General features: G+C 38.9%; 1 protein-coding gene across 5 annotated transcripts; it reads left to right on the top strand.

Annotated features, from left to right (window-relative positions):
• The first annotated feature begins 6,885 nt into the window (after positions 1 to 6,885).
• fam204a (family with sequence similarity 204 member A) lies at positions 6,886 to 24,445 on the top strand. 5 transcript variants are annotated; one of them, XM_028603851.1, is made up of 7 exons: positions 6,886 to 7,264; positions 7,636 to 7,711; positions 8,026 to 8,059; positions 8,682 to 8,787; positions 10,356 to 10,445; positions 23,508 to 23,617; positions 23,881 to 24,445. In XM_028603851.1, the coding sequence occupies exons 1-7, from the start codon at positions 7,025 to 7,027 to the stop codon at positions 23,930 to 23,932; spliced, it is 708 nt and encodes a 235-aa protein (XP_028459652.1). In that variant the 5' UTR covers positions 6,886 to 7,024; the 3' UTR covers positions 23,933 to 24,445. The 5 variants fall into 5 exon arrangements, with proteins under 5 accessions (XP_028459652.1, XP_028459651.1, XP_028459650.1 ...); XM_028603850.1 differs by having other exon boundaries at positions 7,627 to 7,711; positions 8,029 to 8,059; positions 8,685 to 8,787; XM_028603849.1 differs by having other exon boundaries at positions 7,627 to 7,711; positions 8,029 to 8,059.
• The last annotated feature ends 666 nt before the right edge of the window (positions 24,446 to 25,111 follow it).

Genomic DNA, 25,111 nt, shown 5'->3' with positions numbered 1-25,111 from the left:
TTCAATAAAAAAAAAAAACATTTGCACAAAGCAAGCAGATCCACTTTTCCATGTTGATAAGAGCATTAAAATGAGAAAAAATAATGGGACAAAAATAGATAAAAATGTGCGATTAATTGCGAGTTAACTATGACATTAATGCGATTAATCGCGATTAAATATTTTAATCGTTTGACAGCACTAATAGCTTTATGTACGTTTGCTTACATTTCTTTAGCACTATGCCTGTGTCTGTAACCTCCAGTAAATGTATCTCTTTACTTTTGATGACGAATTTTTAAATGAGTAGATTAAAGACACTACTGTGGGTGCAGCTAACTTTTACCTACCCTTTACTATTATTTTTCATATTAAATAGAGTCCATCTTTAATTCAATTATCAAAATGTGGAGCGATACATTTTTGAAACCAATGTTTTCACACTGTTCGAAAGCTCTGGCTATTTCCAGAGATTTCAAGCGGCTTAATATTTCTGCTATTGCAAAGCATTTACCTGATGACCGAAACGTTGTATTTTTCTAAATAAATTATTGCTTGCGTAATGATCAGCGTGCAGGACTTTCTCTAAACTTTTTGATCTGCTACTTTTGATCATATCCTACGCACCTGCCCGACAAAAGAGGTGTGCAAAAAAGCTTTCCCACGTTGCTATTGCAAAGGTGAAACGGTAGATCAATATAAAAATATTTCAGCTAAGAGATCACCTGCGTCAGTCTGGGTGAACCAGGAAACATCCAGAGGACACTGGGGTCTCTCTCTCTCTCTCTCTCTCTCTCTCTCTCTCTCTCTCTCTCTCTCTCTCTCTCTCTCTCTCTCTCTCTCTCTCTCTCTCTCTCTCTGCCGCTGAGCTCTGCCTGTGGGCACAATAGATTTGACACAAGAGTGCTGATGAATCTCATCAGTTTAATGTGTTTATGCTCGCTAAGCCCTAAAAGCTTATTGCTGTTCAATGGAGTGCTACAAAGTTACCTAATTCCCCCCCCCCGGTTGTCTCCTAGCACGCTGGCAACACAGACTCCCAATAACATGATGTACTCTGCAACCTGTGGAAGACACAGGCCACGCTGTGTCTCACTGATTTGTGTTATCAGGCGGAGAATAAACCTTGACAGAAATACAGTGAGCACCAATATTACTGCTTTTTTTTCCACCTTAAATTCAGCCTATGACTGTCTCTCTCCCTCCACATTGATCCCTTTTTACAGCCTTTTCACAGTAAGTGCTTTAGTCTTATCTTCACTGCCCCCACCTCGCCTGTCTCATATTCTACCCAATGAGGCTGGCTGCCTATATGACAGCTAACACCCAGTATTAATTAAAATGTCATGCCTCCAAATCAATATTGTAAAAACAGTTCAAACACAACTCATCGCCACTGCTGTGATAAGTGCTTTTGGGTGACAGGTAAGTCCATAGAAAGAGATGCAGGAGAATAGTATGACGGAATTATCCAGAGAGAACATGTAACATTAAAATGTATGACCCCCCCCCCCCACTATGTGCTACTTCATCACTCACAATTGCAAATGATCCACACTGTCATAAAGTGTGCTGCACTAAACTGACAGATCCATAAGTCAGCAGCAACAGGCCAGGAGGCTCGACGCGAGAACTCTTTAGCTTCAGATGTCTGACTGCAACGTGTTCAAAGTGACTAATGCACACTCATTTGGGGGGGGGGGATTTATCAGCGCTACTAAAATAGCTGCCATACTTCTGATTACATTAGGACCAAAGTACAAAAAAAAGGTGGCAGGTTATTACTATAATATTTTCAGTGGACTTCTGTGACACAAGGTAAAGGCTTCTGCCATGAAAAGTTTCCATGAATAAAGCCAATAAAAAGGGAGGATTATTGACGGTTTTTTTTCTGTTTTTTTTTGCAATATCCCAACTATTATGAGTGACAAATAGAGTTGATTCAAAACTTTGTGAGGCTGTACGTGTTCACACATACTCACTGAAAGACATTGTTCAAAAGCAATGCTCGGGATATGGATAGAATGTGACAAATTCTGTCAGAGTAAATATGGTTTAATAAATGAATTAGCTTCATAAATAATGACTGTAATGACATTTTAGGGGACAATAAGCCTAAGCGTTGTCAGGAAATAGTTGATGTATGAGTTTCATGCCTCAGCGGTTCCTCAAAATGAATAGGCTTGGGAAGATAGCAGGGGCCTGCAACCAGCCTATTTCCTCGAATTATCTACTTGTTGTCAATTTGCACAGTGGAATTACACATGCAAATTGAACTGCCTGCACAAACACCACTTGGAGATGATAAAAACAAATTAACAAAGGCTATAGAAGGAGGATTTATTTCACTGGCTAACCCAGGTCAAGCAATACATGTATTTTACAATTGTGTGTACCCAATTTTGGTGTAATTATATCAGCAAATTATTCTTTGTAATCTTATTATTTTCTCCCCCATCCTTCTCCTTACACACATAATTAACTTCCTTCATATCCTCACAAAAAAAAAAATATATATATATATATATATATACACACATCAGCTGGCCTCTGCATCAGAGTAACACAGTTTAATCTGATTTGGGGTTCGTTCTCGTCACCTTTTGCGGCTGCAATCCAGAGGAAGGTGACAGTTGAACAGTTTAGTGGCACTGTTTAGTGTCACCGCTTGGTAAAGGAGCAGACAAATCTACATAGCAGATGTCACAATGTTAAAATATAAATAATCACCTCTTAACATCATCCCTCACATTCGGGAGGAAATTACGAGTCCCCGGACCTCCACGTTTGCTATTAGATATCTCATTTACTTTGTACACACAGTGCTAATCTGCACTAATGAATTCTGCCTCACCAAGCCAGATCGAGATGACTTAAAATTATTACCACTTCCACAGATATGCCTTTCCTCATTTGAGGCTCAATTTGGCTGGCTCGCAAAAAACAGTCTGTCACAGTAAGATACTAATAATTAGGGTTTTAAGATGATTAGTTTATCTCTGTGCTCTTACAGTCCTGCCTCTTATCCACCATGGCCAAAACTTAATAAGAGGCTCTAAGTTTTAAACAGCCAACTCCAAATTACCAAGAAATGACGGAAATAATGAACTGGAGCACATGCCAGGGAGAGAGGCACGGAGAGGGACAGCCAGATGGATGGTGGGAAAGCTGAGAGACATTAATTCGAGTGTGAAATAGAACACAAAGTCGAGTAATCAATAAGGAAATGATTCAGACCTGCAATGCCAAAATTGTTTGGTATTAACAGGACTTTGCGACTCTCATTTACCTTCAGACGCTGGCGTGCTCATCAACTTGCCACGCAAGTTATTAAAGTCACGATAATGCTGAGTGAGTGATACCAGTTAATGATTCCATATTTTAGAGGATGAGCTAGAGATTTTACATGTTCCAGATGACATTCAATATGGCATACGCCTTATCAGCCCAGTTTAATATGCACTGCATTTTGTAAAGCTGAACTGTGTAAATCTCTCATCATAGGGTACAGGAAGGTCAAGGAGAGTGCAAGGTCTCCAGGGTTATGTCTTTTACATTTCCGGTGGCGACCAAAACCTACCCGTGGTACGGAGTATCCAAAGCTGGCATTAAATGTCTGACCCGGTTTGAGGTCTCGTTTCCGGTTTCTGATTGTAGGGCTGCAACTTAAAGTGCTAATATTATGCTTTTTGGCTTTTCCCCTTTCCATTATTGTGTTATATATATTTTTTGTGCACGTTATAGGTTTACAAAAGTGAAAAAGCCCAAAGTCCACCCCAAAGGGACTTACCATCTCAAATAGGGGTGCAAGATATATCCACTCAATATCGTTATCGCAATATGAGGTTGCGCAATATTCTATCTAGGGGTGCAAGATATATATATAGACTCAATATCGTTATCGCAATATATCGAAAATGTCGCAATAATAGGGCTGTCCTCGACTAAAGAAATTCTTAGTCGACTAACACTTACAATACAATTTTGTCGACTAATCGATTAGTTGATTTAATTGACAGAGCTGTGCGCTTTGAGAGGTGGTTAAGACTAGAAAAGCACAATATAAATGTAGTTAATTAGCCATTTGTAAAACAGACACAATTAATCCTGCAAAAGCACCACTTTAAATCTTGTGTTTACCATAAATGTGCTCATAAGTTTCTTGGAAATGAGTAATTAAGCATGAATAAGCATAAAAAATGACTAAGACTAAGACCAAAACGACAGATTAGTCGACTAATCGACTAAGAGGTGGAAGCCCTACGCAATAATAATAATAAAAATAATTGTTTTTTGTGGAGCGCTGTGTCCCATCCGTTGGCTGTGTGGCTTAGCTGTGTTCGATTGAGAGCTCGCTTGAAACGCTATGATGATCATGTTTCACCGGGCCACTTTGCACACTACGTGACAAACCCTACGCAGCGTACCACGTGTGTGCATATTTCAACAGAGGGACAGTGTAAGTGAAGAGATAGATGGAGACAACTAAACGGAATGAATCAGAGAAGCGAAAGAAAAGTTGTGTCCTGTTCTCTTTTTATATTTTATACTGTCCAACCAGTACAACCTGTCCTGTTCTGTAGACATGGTCCTTATTTATTTATTCATGTTGTAACCAGTCCAATATGACATATGCCAGTTGAAATAAACCTTGTGTTGTAAGAAAACTTGTTTAATTTGTTATGAATGTATTTTGATGCATTTTCCCATAACTTCTGTAATTTTACATATGTTTAAAAATCGCAATATCACATTTTCTCAATATCGTGGAACCCTAATCTCCAACAGAAAACACTGTTCACCAACTGCTCCAAACAGCTCTGTCGTAGTCCAGCCTTTACTTCTGTGACGAACGCGCGTCACTTAGTAACACACGTTATAATGCTCGCCTAGTTGCTAGCGTGGCACGCCCTCAGACTCTGCTTCTGACTGGCTAGTAGTCCTTACCTAGCTACTGCGCAGGTGCGACTCCCAACAAAGATGGAACAGAAGTGAGATGCCTCACTCTGTAGCTAAAACTGAGAGCTCAACACACAGGGTGAAAAGAGGAGCTGCAGCAATGTGCAGTACAACAAAAATATGGTGTTTTTTGAAAATTAAATCATGTAAACCTATTCTGATATAACCTCTAAATACAATTATGAAGCTGAAAATGATCATAATATGAGCACTTTAATATTATTTTCATTATCGATTAACCTGTCGATTATCTTTTCAATTAATCAATTGATCGTGTAGTCTATAAAGTCAAAAAGTGGCATATATATGCCAATCATAAGATCCCACAGACCATAATACTGTCTTCACATACCCAAAGGGAATCAATTTAAAGTGAATTTAGCTTACTGTTTCATTTACAATAAAAGCAGAGGAACTCAGCAAATACATTTGAGGAGCTGGAAGAATGTTTGATATTTTTACTTAATAAATTGAGTTACATGAATACTCAATTATCAATATTGTTGTCAATTCATTTTCTGTCCATGGATTAACGTGTACTTGGAAGTAGGGTTGGGCAACGTTTGGATTTTAACGATTCTGATTCCAATTCCGATTCAGATTCTTCCTTTCGATTCCGGTTCTTATTGATTCTCGATTCTGATACTTTGAGGGGTGGAGTTGAAACGGGTCACATGCTTATTTCACAAATAAGAGGAAAGTTTTATTTTGATTCAATGGTGGTTTGCAGTTTTACCGGGCGTAAAACAAAGCCAGACTAGAGCGCCGCTTGCTGTGCGCCATGGCTGCAACACAACAAGCACCAGGCTGCTACGGCAACCAAAACTTGTGCATGTCAAATTTGGAACCGATGATCGTTTCAAAACCAAATCCTCCAAATAAAAGAAACGATTTTTTGAACGATTCCAAGTAGGAAATCGGTTCTTGATGCCCAATCCTACTTGAAAGTTGTTTCAGCACTACCTGCTTTAAATCATAATTTTGTCAATTTTAGACTGCAGATGGCTGCTTAACATTTAAGAAGTTTGAAGTAATTTGGCATTAAATAGAATAGTAGTAGTAGTTAAATAATAGTTACCAAACAAGTATTGTTATGGCATTGGCACTGAAAACAGGAGTATGGCACAGATATTGAACCCGTATTGAATTATTTTACACAATTCCCAGTCCTATACAACACTGCTCGTTTACCTGAGATACTTCTTCCCCTTCCCTATACAGTGTGCAGTTTACCTGAACCTGGCTATTGACCTTTTTCATACATTGGTGTTATAGGTTTCACTCTTTATTCTACATTCAAATGGCACACAACATACAGGCTATAATTTATGTAGATTATTGGCTGTGCAATAAGATGCAACCAAAAGAAAGCTTAATGTGAATGAGTGTGAAAGAGCAATTTAAGGGTAGATGTGCCTGTGCCAGTGCCAGGGGCTATACAAGATTTGCATGCTAATCATTCTAATAATAATGTAATGCCCAAAGCACTTTGAGCAAATTGCGAACCATTGGTCATAAAAAGGAAGCTTATCTCGCCGAGAACATGACACAAATATAGGTTAACATTTGAATGATTCCTGGTAATTCACGGACCTGTCAGTAGCCTGTCTCACCTCAATTAGAAATGCTCCACAACAGCCTGCTCTTGACTTCACGTCACTGCAAAGACTAGCTTAGACGGCTATAACTCCTTACATTTCTTCCACGTGTCTATTCTGAGCTGTGAATGTCACTATAACGGTAAACTTTACACAATAAAACCGACCCGCTAACCTAAAAGCTTAATCAAGCCCTTAACTGTTAAACGTTGTTCTAACCAAAACAGCCAATGAGCGCTTTTGTCTCGCCCTCGTGCTCCGCTGCTTAGCCTTTATAACTACAGTTTTGATTGGATCATGTGCTCAACGTTGCTAGCTATCAGCCAATCGGTGCTCTCTTATAGGGAACGTCACAATGTTTACCCGGAAATGAGAGCCTGCTCCAAAAGCTGCTGTCCAACTCTATAATTTACCCATTTCTGACCGTTTTTTTGTCTAACAAAATGATATATTACCGTTAAAATCTGACCGTAAAATACTGACTCAGAATGTACAGTGGACTCTTGCCCAAAGGTTTAACCGAAGACGACCTCAGTCCAGATGACGAAGAGGATGATGTTGAGGAGAAGAGGGAGGTTGAGAATTGCGAGATCTCTGCTGAAAGGTTGAGCTCCGCCGGGGAAAACACAGTCTCAGTTCTGGAGGCACAGCCGACTCCCACTGGCAGTGATGCAGACAGGGATTCCCTGACATGCAGTATGCCTGGTATATCACAGGAAATGTGGCAAGTATGTTGACTTTAGCATTCCTTAGGTTAGCATTCCTTCTGTGAACTGCAAGCTAGCTGTTTTTTACCTGTGGTGGTGGTGGTGGTGTTGATGTCTTTAAGTGAGTGGTAATTCTTACAGAAAACACTTTAACAATAACAGTTGCAATACATTTACAATTTAATGGAAATAAAAGGTTTTGAAAAACCAAGTTTGGCCATAATGTGTGTACAGCAGAGGTAAATAAAGGGTTGTGGTGCTCTGTGAATTCTGTGTGTGTGTGTGTGTGTGTGTGTGTGTGTGTGTGTGTGTGTGTGTGTGTGTGTGTGTGTGTGTGTGTGTGTGTGTGTGTGTGTGTGTGTGTGTGTGTGTGTGTGTTTAAGAAATTCCAGGATCTACGGAAAAAGAAGGACGAAATGAAGACAATGAAGGTCCCCAGAAGAAGAAAAAGACGACGACTCAAGAAAGGTGTCCGTATTACTATAATGAAAACGTAATGCTTGTTGATGTTGAGCCACAATGGTTGCCTCTGTTAGTATGTATTTTGCCTAGTCCATACCTTCAAAAATTATTTGAAGGTATTTATGACAAAAGGAGAGCAAAATGGTTAATAATAATAACACTGTCGTCTCACCCATATTACCTTTAGGCCACCCACTTAATACGGTATATAACAGAGCACCTTATTGGCCCACCTATAGTTGAAGACTTCTGTTTAGCTGATGCTAATTTGTATCAAAGTATCTTACAAACCTTTTACCTGTGTCTCTTATGTCAATCAGCAGGAACAGAGAGTGAGGAACCCACAGAGACAAGGTACTAAATGATGATGTCCAACCAGAGAAATTAATTGAACAGAAGATTCAGGTAGTTCTTCTTATGCAACTGTGGCAAATGTGTAGCGTGAAGTATGGACTGTCAAAATGAAAAGCTTGTGAATGCAGCCAGATCTTAGATGTTGACCGGCACTTTATCACGCAATGATAACATTATTTAACAGAAATAAAAGCAGACGTGTAATGGACGTTGGACGATCTAACACAAACAAGTACCTTTACTGCGAGCTGATCCTAATATCTAATTGACAGGAATGATCCAATGGCTAAAAACCTATTGTATGCTTTAGAAGATGGCAGTATATGTGATTTGTAGTAAACATGCAAGAAACAGAGATCATTTATAGTCAAGCCGTTATTTGCTAAATCACTTATATGTCGGCAAGTTCTGAGCATCAACCAGCGTACCATCATACAGTAGCTGTATTATGTTGAGGGAATGCTGATGAACAGTGTTAACATGCTGTGTGATCGACACTCATCTAGACATATGGATCTGATTTCAGCATAGCGATGGAAATAGAGTAGGATGGACAGCACTAGTTTGCTTTATCACAGTGCTGCGCTACATGTAATGAACATTAACACGTTTTCTCTGTCAGCAGAGAGCTTCAGGAGGATCGGGAGAAGCACTGGGATGAGCTTAAGCAGCATTTTGGTGTAAATGATCGATTTCATCCCCCCGCGTGTTCCAAACCCCCTCCGCAGGTAACAAAGACTCCTGCCTTCCAACTTATCTGCTGAGGTTTAATACTGTGTCAGTCGTAGCTGTTAGTAACACCTTCCCATCTTTTGTGTTTCCGTGCCACTGTATCCTCTCATTGTTTTATATGATATGACATATGGATTAGAAGAATCCCTATGCCAACTCAACCTGACACTGAGATGAATATTAAGGATTATGTTTAGCTACATTTAGTGATAAGATTAGGATGAATCTCCTTCTTGTGTGCTTGAGATTAAAGTGAAATGTAGGTTTTTCCTCTGTAAGAATTTTGCCTGACAAAAGAAGAGAGGGTTAGAGTACCTGATACAGCCTCTGTGACTGCGGCTAGAACATTTAAATTGATGGTTAGATAATAAATGGGCACGTACCACTGCTGAGGAATTCATCATTGAAAGAAATTATAACTTTCTTTCATTCGGATACATTTCTGCACTTAAAAGATGAATGAACATTTTATGCAAAGGCTTGCAAATTGCCAATGAAGCAAAAATATTTGCAAGCTTGATGAACATTATAGCTGACCCAGTGAATGGGAACTGTTCTCATTTCAATTTGAAATCCGTTTAATGATTATTTTGGAGTATTTTGTGCTTAATTTATCTCAGAGTAGCATAAAATTGAGTTTTTGCTGATTTTTTTTTTTTTTAGCCTCATTTTGAATAGGGCAACTATGAAAGGATAAAAGAAATGATTAACCAGCTGAATGAAACAGAACTTGTCACATCAACATAATGAGGGGCTCCTTTATCCCTCAAATGCAGTTCCTTGTAATTAATATATCGGGTTTTCTTGTTGAAGAAAAGCTTATATAGCAGCCAGATGTCATTAATTCATCTGCTAACAGCATTTCTTTAGTGACCTTTAAAACATGTTTCACGGTTCATAAAGGACGATGGACCGTCAGTTATAGTTTTGTTAGTGAGATACAATGGATGATAATTGAGATCACAAGTCAGGTTGTATCAGTGTCAGCTCCAGTTAATATGCAGAATGATAAACTATATAAAGCAAAATCAAGACCAAGCAACTAAGAGAGCAAATTGTGATACTACTTCTGCATTTTTAAGCCTGATGGTATCGTCCGTGTACTTTTTACAGTTGAGTCAAAAGTTCTCAAACAATACATCAGAGGAGACGCATTAAGAATTGCAGCCTCTTTCCAGTGTGTTTCTTTTTGCATGATGACATTTTGGGGGCTGGAGAAATCTGGTGCTCCGCTTCCTCAGATAGGCTCATCACAGCAGAACTTCCTTGCCATCAGTAACCGGGGGCCTCTCTGCACCCCCTTCTGCTTAGGCCTGTAATGGAAATGTGTAATTAAAGAGTCACATTTATGTTTGGTAATCTCCTGTAGCATTTCTAAGATTTCCCCACTAATATCCAATCAAAAAGGTTTTCATTTGTGAAGGGAAATCTACATATTTGTAGTAATGGCAATCATATTAAAAATAAGGCCCTGGGGACTTTTGAAGTTACTCTTTGATTTTTTTTTCTTCTTCAAAAAAGAAAAAAAGGGAAATATCTGAATTTTTTTTCCCCTCTTCTGCAGTCCGGCCTAGAAAAGAGCATAGAGAGGGCCATAGCTGAAGGGGACATTGCAAAGGCGGAGGAGATGAGCGACAGACTCGCCACTCGAGAGGTACATTGTGCTGATAAGAGATCTTTGGGGTGCTCCCGCTGTGACAAATCGGGCTAATGGATCCGTGGCCATTTCTGCTGGAAAGACATAGAGGAACAAAAACACACGCAGACACCCACCATTCAGTCCTGCAGCCCTTTTCCATTGAGTTAATGGAAAGCCCTCCCCTTAGTTTTGAAGTGCTGCAGTGTCTAAAGGACTTTTGGCTCTGCTTTTTAATGAAGGGTACATTGCTTTCAAGCCAACTGTTAAATCATTCTCCAGGTAAGAGTTTCATACCTTTGAAGTGTACATGTCTCTAAATGCAGTGCCTGAAGTTTTGTAACTAACCGCCTTGGCAGGCATCAAGGATCAAGTGGTTCGAAACTAATTTAGCATAAAATGTAGCCCGCACACATAATTGTGGTTAAAAAGACATACAGCTGCGATGGTACTTCTCCACCGGGGAAACTGCTGTACTTTGAGCATCAAAGTAAAACTTCTTTGTTTCATGATGCATGTTGCTTACAGCATCCCATAAGCTTTTTCATTTTGTAATAATAGCAACACAAACATGTACAATACTGTAGGCTCAGATTTCATTGTTGGTCCTGGATTGCAATAGAGTTGCAACGTAGGCGGGACTTCTGGTTTAGAAAATATTTCTCAACAAGGAAACCTGGGAGTCTCCCATATAATGTAATGCTCCTAGTTTAGCATGGTGGACAGTTCTAAATACTACAATACCAATAAGCCTGTGTCGCTGATGCTATAGAGAAGCCAAAATTGACCATCAAATCAAAATGTGAATTCATTTAAAGGAATAGTACAAATTTTAAATATGTTTTTTTCACTTTCGAGCAGAGAGATGAGAAAATAAATAACCACTCTTATGTCTGTACGCTGAATATAAACCTAGAGGCAGCAGCCAGTTAGCTTAGTTTAGCATAAAGACTGACAACAGGAGGAAATGGGTAGTTTGGCTCTGTAAGAAGGTAACAAAATCTCAAAAGCTAACCAACTAACACTTTATAGCTTATTTATTTATTTATTTTTTTTAATCAAAGAACCAGATATTTCTGGCACCGGTTTTGTGTTTAGTACTGATGATTAAACCAGGTGGATGCATTGCTGCAACAGTAAATAGACTCACAGTTGAAAACATTATCCGACATTCAGACTACATGTGTCACCCAAAAAGATAATATTCTGCAACAAATGACATCACAACACTGAAGAACAGACCGTGTGATTTGCATGAGACTTCATTCCTGCTATTTAATTATTTATTTTTTTATAATGTAAGTAAATCTTATAAACCTCACCCTCTTGAATAAATAAGTCGGCTCTAACAACAAAGGGTCTGTGTTTAAAAATGAAGGGGGGAAAAAAAAGCAGTTGTACTATTCATTGAATTGGCATTACATGAGTGGCCCCGGTATCTCTAGTGTGTAATGGACATTAGTGTGCAGCATCAGAGCCCTTATACTCCCATCTCAACTGCTAGCAGAGTGGTCAAATATGGGGAAGTTAAATGAAAGCTCTTGTGAGTGGCACCTGCGCTGTGCTTTCAGAAAGCCTCTTAGAGCGCTGGTGGATTGGTTTTAGCCTGAGCCGAGGTTCTCGCCTCCCTGGCACCTGCCTCGCGTCTTGCCAGAACCGTGATGGGACGTGACAGCATTCTGGCATTCACAGCTCATTGTTTAGCAGCGATAACTTCGTTTCATGGGAGTGGAGTCAATTGACCATTTTGAAATCCCCAAAAACGTAGGAGACGTACATTTCTTTATCCTTCACTTTTTGAATACAAAGAAAGGCGTTTGCTGAACACATGGGGAGTATGAAGAGAAGTGGCAGCTAAAAGGCAAAAAGTTTGAAGGATTTTGAATCAGTTAGACATGATTATATTATATCTTAAACGATGCAGCTTGTAATGCAGATAGCATTAAGACCAATGTTTGTTTACAGCACTCCTGTTCACTTTTGACAGGATTCGCTGTGACAAACATTTAGAGGATCAATAATCCCCACTGTGGCCAGAATCAATTTCAAGGTTATAATTGAGTGGCTCATTTGGTACGGAATGGCTTAGATGTTTAATTTGTTTACGGTCATAACACCAAGACATGATTGTGGCAGGCTTTTCACTGGAAGAATAGGAACAGGTTTTCTTTGCAAAAAATGCAAAAGCATTCCGACAGCTGTGAAGAACTAAAGAGGCCTGTTTGTCCCTCTAGGCATTGTTTTGTTAAGAAAACGCTAGTACATGTTGGATGACAATGTTTCAGTGTATTTTCATCCTCAATCTAACGGTTCCCCACTTATCTCCTCTAAGCAAAGGGAAATGGGAGGAAGATAGAGAGCTTGCTGTCAGAATCCCCCCTTTTATAAGACGAAAATGTTTGTTTCTGCTGTTTTGAGCTCCCTCAAATCAATTAATGATTTTAATTTGCTCCACTTTCTTCTTCTTTTAATCTGAACATTAAAAAAATTGGTTAAAAAAAAACAGTTTTGAAGGCTCCTTACAAATTCTGAGATGGGTGTTCTTTCATCTGTCAAACTTCTGAGACGTGCTGCTCGGATATTGCAGGTTGAGGCTTTTTATTCTCATTACAGTTTTTAAATATTTCCCAAGGCTGTGAGTCTTTGTTTTAGATGAATTCATAAAGACATGCTTCGCTTCTATGTAAAAGTAATAACGCCCCCAAAGATGGCGTTAAGAAATCACATCCCCTTTTAGGTAACATAATATTGTCTACATTGCTTAGACAAAGCTCCCTAATGTATTCCTTTAAACTATGCAGATAGGGTTTCTTTTCTCTTGAAGATGTCTGTTGATCCTTCTCAGCACGTTTAGATGTCTTTTCACAAGCCTTAGGAGACACAAAATGTAAAATGTAAAAAGCTTCTCGCCTCTAACGTAGTCGTCCTAGTAGTTCACTAGATTAAAAAGTGAAAGTCCTCGAATTAAGACGACTGGGGTTGCCATCCTTTGATTACTGCACATTATTTTACACAGCTGCAAGTTGCATATGGGCTAATTAATTCAGTAATTAGCATTACACGGAGTGACTGACACATATGGTATAAACGGCTCACAGCCTGACAGGAGGCTTGATAGCATCCAGCAGCTCATATTTGACAGACTGATTTTGCAGCTATTCCTTGTTAATGAGCCAGTGCAAAAAGCTGATAACTCATCAGGACTACAAAGCACAGTGGGGCTTCCTCTGTCATCTAAAGTGTGGTATGACCTTCAGGAAAATGTGTAATGTTTTGGTTCAGTACGTACACAAGACATAATCTCTTCTTTCTATTTCCTTAAAAAAAGTTTTACCGCTGTTTTTTAAAGCTGTAGTAGGTTCTGGGTAGCTCTGGTTAACTGCTAAACTGTTTAGGATTTAGATCCAGTAGAACCATATCTATACATTTTGGCTGAATTTTGATTATACCAAGTAATATACTGTACATATGCTGCTCTCTAGTATGCCCAAACACATGTTAATAGTATATTATTGTATATTTATATACAATACATGACTTGCTTTTTAATTCTTAACTCTAATGGCAATTTAACCATTTAATGCTTTTAAAATGTCCTATACTTTTTATTATTGTAGTCAAAAATGTAATGGACTATTTTGTCTGTAAGCAAGTATGTTGTTCCTTAGAAAGACATAGTGAATTCTTGATTCCATCACAGCATATCCTGCAACTAATTTAAAAAAAAATGTATTGAAACTTATTTTAGACAGGCATTAGACTTGTGGACAATTTCTTAAAGCATAGATTTACATTACAACAGTTGAACTAACAAAGCCTAGTCGTCACCATAGAGAAAATGGTCACAGTCAACTGCAGATTTAATATTGTTTAGGCCTATACATATTAGGAAGAGTAAGGGTCCTAGGATTGATCTTTGTGGAACTCCACACATGGCCACTCCAAGATTGGATAAGGTTCCATTCATACAGGCATATACATGATGAATATGATTATTTAGGTTTGAAAGTGCTGGGTGATCACACCTAATAGTCTCGAAATCACTGCATCAAAGGAAATGATTTTCTCTTTCAAAAGTCTTTTGAAAGTCATTCAGAACAATGTGATTTTCTGGTCTTCATCCAGTGCTGTACCCTAAATCAAGATGACTGCTACTGTACTTTGTACAGTACTTTTTTTTTCACACTAATTAACCCTCTCATTGTAGTATTTCATACAACATAATCCTTGCAACAAATAATTACTCCCTCATTCTTTTTTCTCTTTTTATAACCGAGCCACTGAGGTCTTTTGAAATTGTCAGGAGCTGTACTTTATATATAGTAAGTGGGCATATTTCACCACAAAAGACTGTCACGCCATGTTAGAGCTTACAGTTTCCCCATAGCACTCATCACAGCTATTAAAGTGGCATTACCACTTCAAAACAGAAACTCTTTTAGTCTGTAACAATAGGGGGTGTCAAGTCCATTTCATTACTTCCAGGAGCTAAAGAATATGAAAAATAAAAATAGTTGCATGGCTGCTGGCCCCTCCTGAACCAACAGGAAAGAAGCAGGCTTGCAGATGGCATATAGAGAAACGTGTTCTAAAAGGCAGCTTTTATTTTCAGTCTATGCCGTGCAAAACAGCTAGGTGCTATCGAGGATCAGAATAATTCAGACATACCTGGTGTTCAACTTTTCAGACAGTTTTAAAATATAAGGATCACCGTGTCTTAACTAGTTGGAGCTGTAAAGTTCAAGTGTAAAATTTTCACCCGTGCTGGTGCAATTCATCTCACAGCAGTCAGCTGGAAATGGGCCTTGTCTCAGATTATTAACTCAAATGATGACCAAATGCATTACAATCTAGTGGATGTGTACTGCAATAAATTGACCTCATAGTTTCTTCATAGAGCCTTGAGTCACTGGCTACATTTCCATCTAATAACAAGTCACTGGCTATAATCCCAACATATTCTTACTCCCAACTAGTCCCATTCGGCTGCTTGGACAGAACACCTTGGCATTAGGGTTATAACGCTCTGGGTAACCTTTTGGTGTCATTTTTCCAATGTGTTGAGTTAGGAAACAAAACTAGGTTCAGGAAAAGAATGTGGTTTGGGTTCAAATAAAGTAATTAAAAAAAAAAATAGGCTTGTTACGTAACTTATGTATGTGACGTTTGTTAAGTACGTTAATTACGTAGGTTACAATAAGTCAACGTTGACTTTTGGTTTCACACGGACACTGTTTGTTTGACCCATCCCCCCTCCAAACAGGGATTTTGTCGCTCTTTGCACACTTGAAAGCCCGGTGCATCTGATAAAGACGCTAAAAGGTGCCTTGTGCATCGGTATCGGACGCAAGGGGACACTGGCCAAGCTGCCGTATTTGACAAGTTGGGAGTGAAAATGGGTTGGAAATCCAGTTCAGGTCTCATCAGGTTCATTGACCTTTCCTATCCAGCCCTGTAGTTTCCACAGGTGATATAAATGACACTGAAGGGCTCCACTGTTGACCAAAGCACGATCAAAACGCCCCTTTTCAGCATACCGCTCTGGATATGTTTACATGCACTCACTGTAAATGTGTCATTATTACATGTTTTTTCCACACATACTGCATTCATGTCAAAAGCACCTTCCTCAGAGAAACATGTTTAAGATGTCTGGCTTATTATATGTTATATTGCTTCAGCACAGCAACATCTTACATGACTCGAAAACACTGTTGTTAGAAAGTCTTGACAATTTCAATCATCATTTCTGAGAACCCCAATAATGCTCTGTCAGAGAAGAGAGACAAAGTGTAAAAGGCAGTGACACTTTCTGATGCTTTTTTGTCTTTTTTTGTTTCTGACATTGTTCGCAAAACAGAATAGTGAATACATGGTATATTATAGTATAAAATCATACGCGTTTGTGTTGAGTTGTGCATAGTATTACTGGTCTTTCAGTGCCTGTGTTGTGTTGCATTGTTAACTGATGCCTGAAAGCCTCTGGCTCAACTAACCCTAATCTAGCCTCATTTTTTTTTTGACCAGTGGCTTCCTGTACTCTGGATGACCTCTCTTTAGACCCTCTCTTGAGCATGATTAACCTGATCAGTTTAAACTGTTTGAGAAGTGCTCCCTCCTAATAGTTAGATCACTTAACATACAATAATGAATATGTATTAACTCGAGCCATTTATGGTTTCTGTAGTGTTTGAACTTGCGGATGGTTAGAATATCCCTCATTATGTTCCAGCTCGTATTTCAGTAGAAGCAGCAGCTGAAAGTAAAGGCCCACTGTCCTTGAAATCTACCCTGTGGAAAGCCTCGCCTAAATGCTGTGAAACAAAGGTGTCGCGGCGGTTTTGTCGGAAGAGACACGGTGGCTTAGTTGAAACAAAGAGCTGAACTAAGAGTGTTTCATGATATTTATGTTATTTAGCACCTTTTTTTTTTTTTTTTTTTTTTCTTCTCACCACCTTCTCCCTGCCATGCCCTGTGTTTTGTAATCAAACGATTAATGAGCAGCGCTTTTGTGGAAAGCAGGCTTTATCAGATTTTGACTTCCCCCGCCCCACATCAAAGTAGGAGGCTGACTGTCTTCCCTCCAGTCCCCCCCCGGTAACCCCAAAGAGAGTTTAGGGAAACTCTCCTCTTTGTTCATTTTTCCTACAGCATAAGCAATTTATCACTGAATGAACTTTTATTGTATCTCTGGATGATTCACATTAAATTTTCGCCCATTAATTTTGAAATGGGTACTAAGCTTTTATCAAATGCCTGGGAATCTCATTTGGATTATTGTATTTCATTAATTACTTGATAGACAAAGCATACTTTTCAATGTAGATTTGTGTGCTGTTTAATTAATTAGCATGTTTTCTCTTTTAATTAAAGCCATTTTTTTTTTTTTAAATAAAGCCCACAGCAAAACACATATATAATTTGTTTGTAATTAGGCCTTAATTGGTGGTAGTGGAAGCTTAGCACCCTCGGTTTCTTTTTTCATGATTGCCATTTTATTGCCAGTCACTCATTAATTAAACTGTTTTTTCTAATTAGCTAATAAAACTGTTGATGGCATGTTATTGTAAGTGTGAGTTCAAAGCTTGCTAATAAGCCTACCCTACTCAGAAGAAGTGAGATAATGGAATATGCACAGAGCAGGCAAACTTTAGAGATTCTTTATTTATTTTTTTGTCTACTCCCTAAAGATGACATGTCATGTGCATCTAGCATCAGATTACTAATAGAAAAAAAATGTAGACATGGCTGTTCTACTGTGCCTTCCCTGGAGTGGCTTTCTTTTTGCTTGCCGTTTTTTGTTTTGATGGTCAAAGTGGAGGCAAGATTATACAAAACCCATGAAACCATGTGGGATTATAGCTACTCTACATGGAGGTCCATGCTGTTATAGTTGGACTTAGCATTGCAATGGAAATAATGCTTTCACATTACTCCTTGTTTAACAGTGATTTTGCTGTTGCCGACTATATGGTCGAGTATTAAGGTAGTTTTAGTAATTCAGAGAAATACGAGTTTCCATTAAACTCCTAAGCAGAGTTGCAATGATTAATTGAGTAATTAATAAATCAACTGAGCAGTGTTCGGGTGTAACTAAGTACATTTACTAAAGCACATACTTATACAAATGTGAAGTACTTTTATTTCATTGTGGTCATTTCTCTGAAATGTTCCAGTTGATTTATTTCATTTCATGCCACTTTTTGCTCCACTACATTTATTTACAGCTGTAGTTACTTCACATATTAATATTTCACATGCAAAACATACGATGGTCCTATAACACATGATGCATACTACCCAGTAGTACATTTGAGCTGACACAATTAGTTGATTAGTCGGTCGACAGAAAATAAATCTGCAACTATTTTGATGACCGATTAATCCTTTTAATTAATTCTTCCAGCAAAAAAAAACATTAAAAACATTTCATGGTTCCAGCTTCTTAAATATAATATGAGGATTTGCTCCTTTCCCATATCCTAAATTGTCAAACAACGGATATGGACTATTGGTTGGACATGCAAACGTGCAATTTTAAAAATGTCATATTTTGTCTCTGGGGAATTTTAATGGGCATTTCTCACTATTTATTTAAGCAATTAATCAAAAAAACAATGAGTAGACTAATCAATAATAAGACTGATCATTAGTTGAAACCCTATATACAATAGTTTAAAATGAGCCTAACCAACTACAACAGTAAAGTACTGCTTACACATTCATGCATCAGGAAGAATAATCTGAAGATACAAGATATAATAGTATGACACTCACAGGGGGCATTTTTATTTAAGTACTTTGTCTACTATATTTTTGCTAATAATACTCATGTATGTTTCGTTAAGTAACATTTTCAATGCAGGACTTCTGCATGTAATGGAGTATTTTCACAGCGTGGTTTTGCTACTTTTACTTAAGTAAAGAATCTTGATATTTCCTCCACCACTGCGATCAGCAACTATTTTGATAATCGATTTAGAGATTAAGGATTCTTTTGAACCCTTGGGGTTATGTTGTGAATCCCATCTATTGTCTTATGCAAAACCTGGAACTGGTTGATTTGCATTCTTTGTGTCTACTCCAGTCTATTACTTCACTAAGTGAATGAAAGTTTGTCTTCCTTTCTTTTGTAATGCGATATGGGTGGTATTGATTGACCTCTTGATCTCTGCGACACTGAGGCTTTGCAGCCAGAAACACATTTTTCTTCCCCCTCCGCCTCAGTTTGAAGAAATTATGCTGAAATAACACACAAGCTGCCTCATCTGATATTCATTCCTTTCTTATATAGCCCTGCTTTTCCAAAGTTGACTAAGGCCACATTATTTAGGCATTAAGGTAGTGTGATAAGGGAATTAGGCTGGTCATTAATCGTTTACACGTCAAATGCAGCAGAGCAGCTCGGGGAGGTGATTTAGCGAGGCAAAGCCATATAGCCCTTGTTAATCCACCTCTCACACGTTTTAATTGGAAGAGGCTTCCTGGATAGGAAATTTATGAATGGGTTTAAGGCCATTTTCTTCCTTAAAGCCATCATTTATTTCTTATTGTTAGTAGGAGCTTTAACACTTTATCCACATGGAGATGTATTTTTCTCATCTTTCATTCAGCTATTGTCTTTTTGCACTTGCTGTTTAATTGCCACAGTGTGTTTTGTGAACCCTGCGCTGCTCCTAAAGACTTCCTAATGCTTCTTTTATTTATCAAACACCTCAGAAATGATGCAATAGAACAGACACACAAACGAAAACCGAGTGTGAAACTGTCATTAAGACAGACTTGGTTTCTGTATGGCTTATACAGCAGCAATGCAGAGTGTTATTTTTTTTTTTTTTTTGTTATTCAGGCCCCATGTTTGGGTTTCCACTTGAATCTCCATGACGACCCAAACATGAATGAACAGAAAACAGTACTATTGACTTAACCCTCGTAGTGGTCTTAAGCTGCTGCTGCTGCTGCAGCGCCAGCATTGTGCATGATGATTTTTTTTTTTTTTTTTCTCAAATCTTCCAAAGGTCAGAGTATTAATCCTCTGAATAAACCTTGTTTTTATCAGGGCTGTGCCCAGGCCACACAAGAGAGATGCACAAGGCACAGGAACACGGCTGTGATGGACAACTAATTGTATATTAATATGTGGCGGAGTGGGAAGAATTGCCTTTTTAGGAGCCACATAAACAAAGCATGCAGGAGGTTTTCCTGTCTCCTGCTTTTATTCCAGCTTTGTACTTTCATTCATTATTTTTTCGCCAGCCTCTGATGTGAAAGGATTTGGCACTAAGATGCACACAAGGGGAGGGGAGGGGGGGAGAGAAATCCTGAAAAGTGGATCAAAAAAGTAAATGAAAAATAATGTCATATTACTGAAAATATGAGAGGCTAATTTGTGCCGACTTTTTGCTAATTTTGTTCTCGCCACAGAAAGAGGAGCCGTCACCTGCTCGGCGCCACAGCGCTGACAGTGCCAGTGATCCATGAAATAAGCTGCCGCTGGCTTTGTTCAGATAAGAATGAACAAATCTGCACAATGTACTGCTCTCGGAATCTCATTTTCATACTTGCATGCAGGCTAAAAGAAATAAGCTGTTTGCAGGCTTGATTAATCAGACATTTGAGTATTTTTTTCTTCTTTTTTTTTTTTTTTTTTCTCTTTGATCTGTTCTGTCTCCTAGGTAACTTGGGTGACATTAATGTTGAGCCCCAGTAAAGACAATCAGGGATTGTTGACTTAACTGATAAAAAGGGAAAAGAATTAAAGACCTTTTTAATGCTTTAAATATAGTAAATGTTATGTTGGGAATTTAAAAGAGGGGCATGGAAGTGGGTTTTAATTTAGCTTTTGGAATGTTTGGGAAGGCGTGTTTTCAAGACCTTTTTTAGCGTTGCAAATGCAACCCCACAGGAGATCAGGGTAATGTGGGTAATCCTGGCGTGAGAAAAAAAAAAAAAAACACTGGAAAAATCTCTGTCTGTAAATCTCCAACTGAAACCATTTAGCATCATGCAGTTTTATTTGATTTGCTTCCAGACTTATCTAAAGTGTGTGTGTGTGTGTGTGTGTGTGTGTGTGTGTGTGTGTGTGTGTGTGTGTGTGTGTGTGTGTGTGTGTGGGGCGTGTGTGTGTGTGTGTGTGGGGCGCGGGGGGGAGCTGTTCTCCGATTTGTCAACAATAAAAATAAGCATCTGATTTATAATCTCTGTGCATCGCAGACACTCGAAAGCATTGGTCACCCACACCACTCCATCAAGGAGCAGGGGAAACCCTGGTGTGACTTTATCTGCTCGCAAAATCTCCTGCAAATGGAAGAGCAATCGCCCGTTCTAACTCTCTTTTAAGAGGGGGAAAACATGATTTGAGGAATTAAAAACCTATGAAATGGCAAAGAACTGGAGAACTGTCATAGTATGTACGCTTCAGGTTATGCAGACGCTTTCACAAATCTTCCAGTGACTGTATAGCTGAATGCCTTGAGGGCCCAGCCGGAGCCCAGTACTTGCAGCCAGACGAAGCCCTTATCTTAAATCCAAGCAAAGTACCATTAATCTTTTTGAAAGACCTTTATGGCTTTTAATGTATCCCAAATTAGAACATTTTACACCCTTGGTTCCTGAAATGTGGTGATAAAAAGCCTTTAGAGTTTAATTTTTCCTGCCTGCTCGCTCTGACCTGCTTAATCCCAGCATGCATTAGGAGATATTTTAGTTTCAGTCTTTCTAATAAAGTTTATCCCACTTAATTATAATTGAAACATTTTTTTTTTTCCAGCAGGTCTTTTATTTTTTATTTTTTTCTTCTCTTTTTCAGTGGCGCAGTGGTGGCACATTTCTTCATTACCTTAAGACTTTCTCGCTTCCTCACCCCCCCCCTGATTGTACTCTGAATATTACAGAGAATTACCCAAAGGTTTGGTGAAATTGTTCCAAGTTGTTTATCAAAGTTTGCCTTTGCTTGAGTAACAAACCTATCTCAGGAGTGACAGAGGAGGCAGGATTTTTCTCTTTGTTTCCCGTGCTTCTGTGTGACTGGGGTTATTTGGATTATTCTGCTTCACAATACATACGTCTTCCCTGGGATTTGAGTGTTTGCCTCTTGCATTCACGGTCATTCTCTTCACTTGTGATTTCAGGGACTGCCTGCAGTTCTCCAAACAGGAAAAAAAAAAAAGTCTCTGTTACACTGGTGATCAGCGAAAAATGCCAGTGCAACGTTTTTGAGACGGCAAAATGCTGAGCATTCTCATTGTTTATTTATTCCCTTATTTCATTTGTACATTAAACGAAGTAATCAAAAGGAAAGAATGCACAGGAGAGACTATAAGTCAAGAGCTTAAAATATGACTTCCTCTTAAAACACCTCAAACAAAAGGCAAAATAGATTAGAATCATTTTAATAAAACCGTGCTCTTGTAATTAAGGAAGCTATGGGGCACCTAACCCCCCCACACACACACACACACACACACACACACACACACAGATATCTGTACACATACACATTGTAGAGCCCTGCCATTTATACTGTATCTCTACCTTTACTTTTCATTGACTATTATCCAATAGGTTATGTTTTGCAGATTTTATAAACCGTTTTTAGGGCTAATTTTTTTTCAAGAGAAACACAAGAAGCACTTCTCAAATGCTGGTTGTTTTCATTATTGATTAATCTGCCAATTATTTTCCCTAAATTAATAGTTTGGTCTAAAATAATGGCGCTAAAAATGCCCATCACGTTTTCCCAGCGGCCAAGGGGACGTCTTTAAATTGCTTGTTTTGACCGACCAACAGTCCCAAACCCACAGGTATTCAATTTACTATCAAAGAATACGAAGAAAAGCAGCAAATATTGGTATTTGACAAAGATGGAATCAGTGACTTAATGGCCTAAACAAATTGATCATCAACATATTCTGTTAACTTGGTAAAGCGGCTAATTGTTTCAGTTTTAACGTCTGTTTCAGAAACCGGAAACGTTATTTTAACAATAACAATTCAAAAGAACACATCATAACCCCCCACCCCCGAAGTCTTAACGAGAGGAATTGCTTGTCCAATAACTGCAGTTGGAGAGTAAAGAGCTAACAAACTGAACTTGTTAGTTTTTCGAGATACTGTGACGACGACAACAAAGCCAAAAAAGAGACTAGTTTAGTACATCATCATATGTTCATTACACATGTAAAATGTCCTGATATTACTCTTCACCTGTTTTACGTTTTATTCATATTTCCACATGCTGCTGCTTCATCTTGTCACATCGCGTTTAACTTATCGATTTTTGGTATACACAATGTGCATACAAATGTTTCTCTGCTGTTGTACATTGTTGGACATTTACGTTCTGTGACATACTATACGCTCTACGCAGTCTGCATGTAAAATGTGTTCAGTTGTAGGCTAGCAGGACAGCATTCATGTGTTGTTGAGCTCAGTGAGGGCTGTGCTGTGCTGTGGAGGAAGAAGCAGCAGCAGCAGCAGCACAGGGAAGCAGAGACACTGACGACAAGCCACCCTGACACATCAGTCAGAAAAGCTTTTTCTCGCCACAGACTGATTTCTCCTCTGTCTGCCTCTAAATAGCTGGCTGTGAAAATCGCTCAAGCCGCTGATTGCCGTGACTTTGTGCAACGCAAACAGGAAGAGGAAGCTTTGAGGGCCGCGCAGAAAAGGAAGAACCAAATAGCCTGGGGGTAGGACCTCTCTCTCTCTCTCTCTCTCTCTCTCTCTCTCTCTCTCTCTCTCTCTCTCTCTCTGTCCTGTGTTTATGTTTGCCATCATATCTGCCTTGTGTGACACTCGGGGCTCAAGTACAGTCAAGATAGAGCTACTGAAACCGGCATTAGCTGGACTTTGAATGATTACTCACGCAGAGATTGAAGTTGACAGCTAGATGGTATTCATAAAGGGTTCAGTAATTTAATGTTGTTGTTTCCCCCCCCCCCCTGTGTTTCAGGTTTGAGGCCAAAAGACGATGGGAAACCAAAAGCAACATGGGCTTCATGTGACAAACACGGAGGAAGAGGAGAACGACTGTTTGTTTGTGTTTTTTTTTTAAGTTACTTGGATAAAAGTAGTGTTTTAATGGAGGGCTGATCCTGTTTCTTTTTATACTCTTTTGTATATTTTGAAGACTTCTCAACAGCAGAGTGTGTGTGTGTGTGTGTGTGGGGGGGGGGGGTGGAGTCACACAGTTTGCTAAGGAAAAACCAATCCAAAGAGTACAAGAGAGAAAAAATTATGGAGCATTCAAATTAATTCCTAAGGCGCCCATTGGTGTCTGCATTGTGTTATTTTTCATTACATTTCAGTGATTTTAGCGTTCTGGCCTTTTTTTCTCTCCCTCCCTCCCCTCCTTCAAATTAAATCTGGTGTACATTACTGGATGATGCGTTTATTTATTGCTGTAAAGTGGGTTAATCACGAAGGCGCTCTTTTCTTCTTCTGAGGAAGAGAAAGGAAAGATTAGGGCCCTAATGCAATGTACAGGATAATGTGCGATAGGATTTGGGAGAAGAAAATGAAATTTGGCTGCTGTAAACAGTTGTGAGCAGTTGTAAACAGGGAAGTTGAGTGAACGTTTTGGGGGTGGGGAGATTGGGTGTGGGTGGGGGTGGGGGGGTGAACATGAAACAGAGGATTTGCTGTTGTCCCTCACCCATGCTGGGAGACTATTGTCTCTCAGCCCGAACAACGAGGCACGCGCTGTTTCCCCGAGCCTCCTCTCATTGTGTGATGAGCTCTCTTCAGCATCTGGAAACTCGCGTCGATTCCGCTTTTTTACTTTGATCTTTTTTTGGGATCTGCAGCGGTTTTTCTTCCGCAGCTCCTCGCGTCTCTCCAGTGCTCATCCACATTCCAGGAAGTGTTAATTGCAAACGGCAAGCCAACAAAAAAAAAGCATGATAATTACTTTTATTCATAATGCTTGCTTATATATATATATATTTTTCAACCATAGAAAATGATTGCTTTGCTTCAAGCTAATGAGAATTCAAATGAATTCCCACCTAAGTTGTTTGCATTTCACGTATTTGGGCACTTTGTCCCTTTTTTAGTGAGGAGCAGTGCTCTCTCAGCTCTGCTGTGTAGGCTGGAACAGGACGAGGGAAAACGAACTGAACTTCAGAGATAAAAAAAAAAAAAAAAAAAAAAAAAAAAAACTTTGTAGGCAATTATTATACAAA

This window comes from Perca flavescens, chromosome 17, assembly GCF_004354835.1.
Source record: "Perca flavescens isolate YP-PL-M2 chromosome 17, PFLA_1.0, whole genome shotgun sequence".
NCBI classification, from domain to species: Eukaryota; Metazoa; Chordata; class Actinopteri; order Perciformes; family Percidae; genus Perca; species Perca flavescens.
The sequence above is the reverse complement of the archived record's forward strand: the minus strand, read 5'-3'. Positions and strand labels throughout refer to the sequence as shown.

What these genes read in the sequence shown, in the direction of transcription:
- fam204a (XM_028603847.1), top strand. Translation starts at nt 7,025, where the DNA reads ATGTACAGTGGACTCTTGCCCAAAGGTTTAACCGAAGACGACCTCAGT. An exon ending in AAGACGACGACTCAAGAAAG is followed by an intron (nt 7,712 to 8,025) that starts GTGTCCGTATTA and finishes TATGTCAATCAG; the next exon opens with CAGGAACAGAGAGTGAGGAA. An exon ending in GAGGAACCCACAGAGACAAG is followed by an intron (nt 8,060 to 8,681) that starts GTACTAAATGAT and finishes TTTCTCTGTCAG; the next exon opens with CAGAGAGCTTCAGGAGGATC.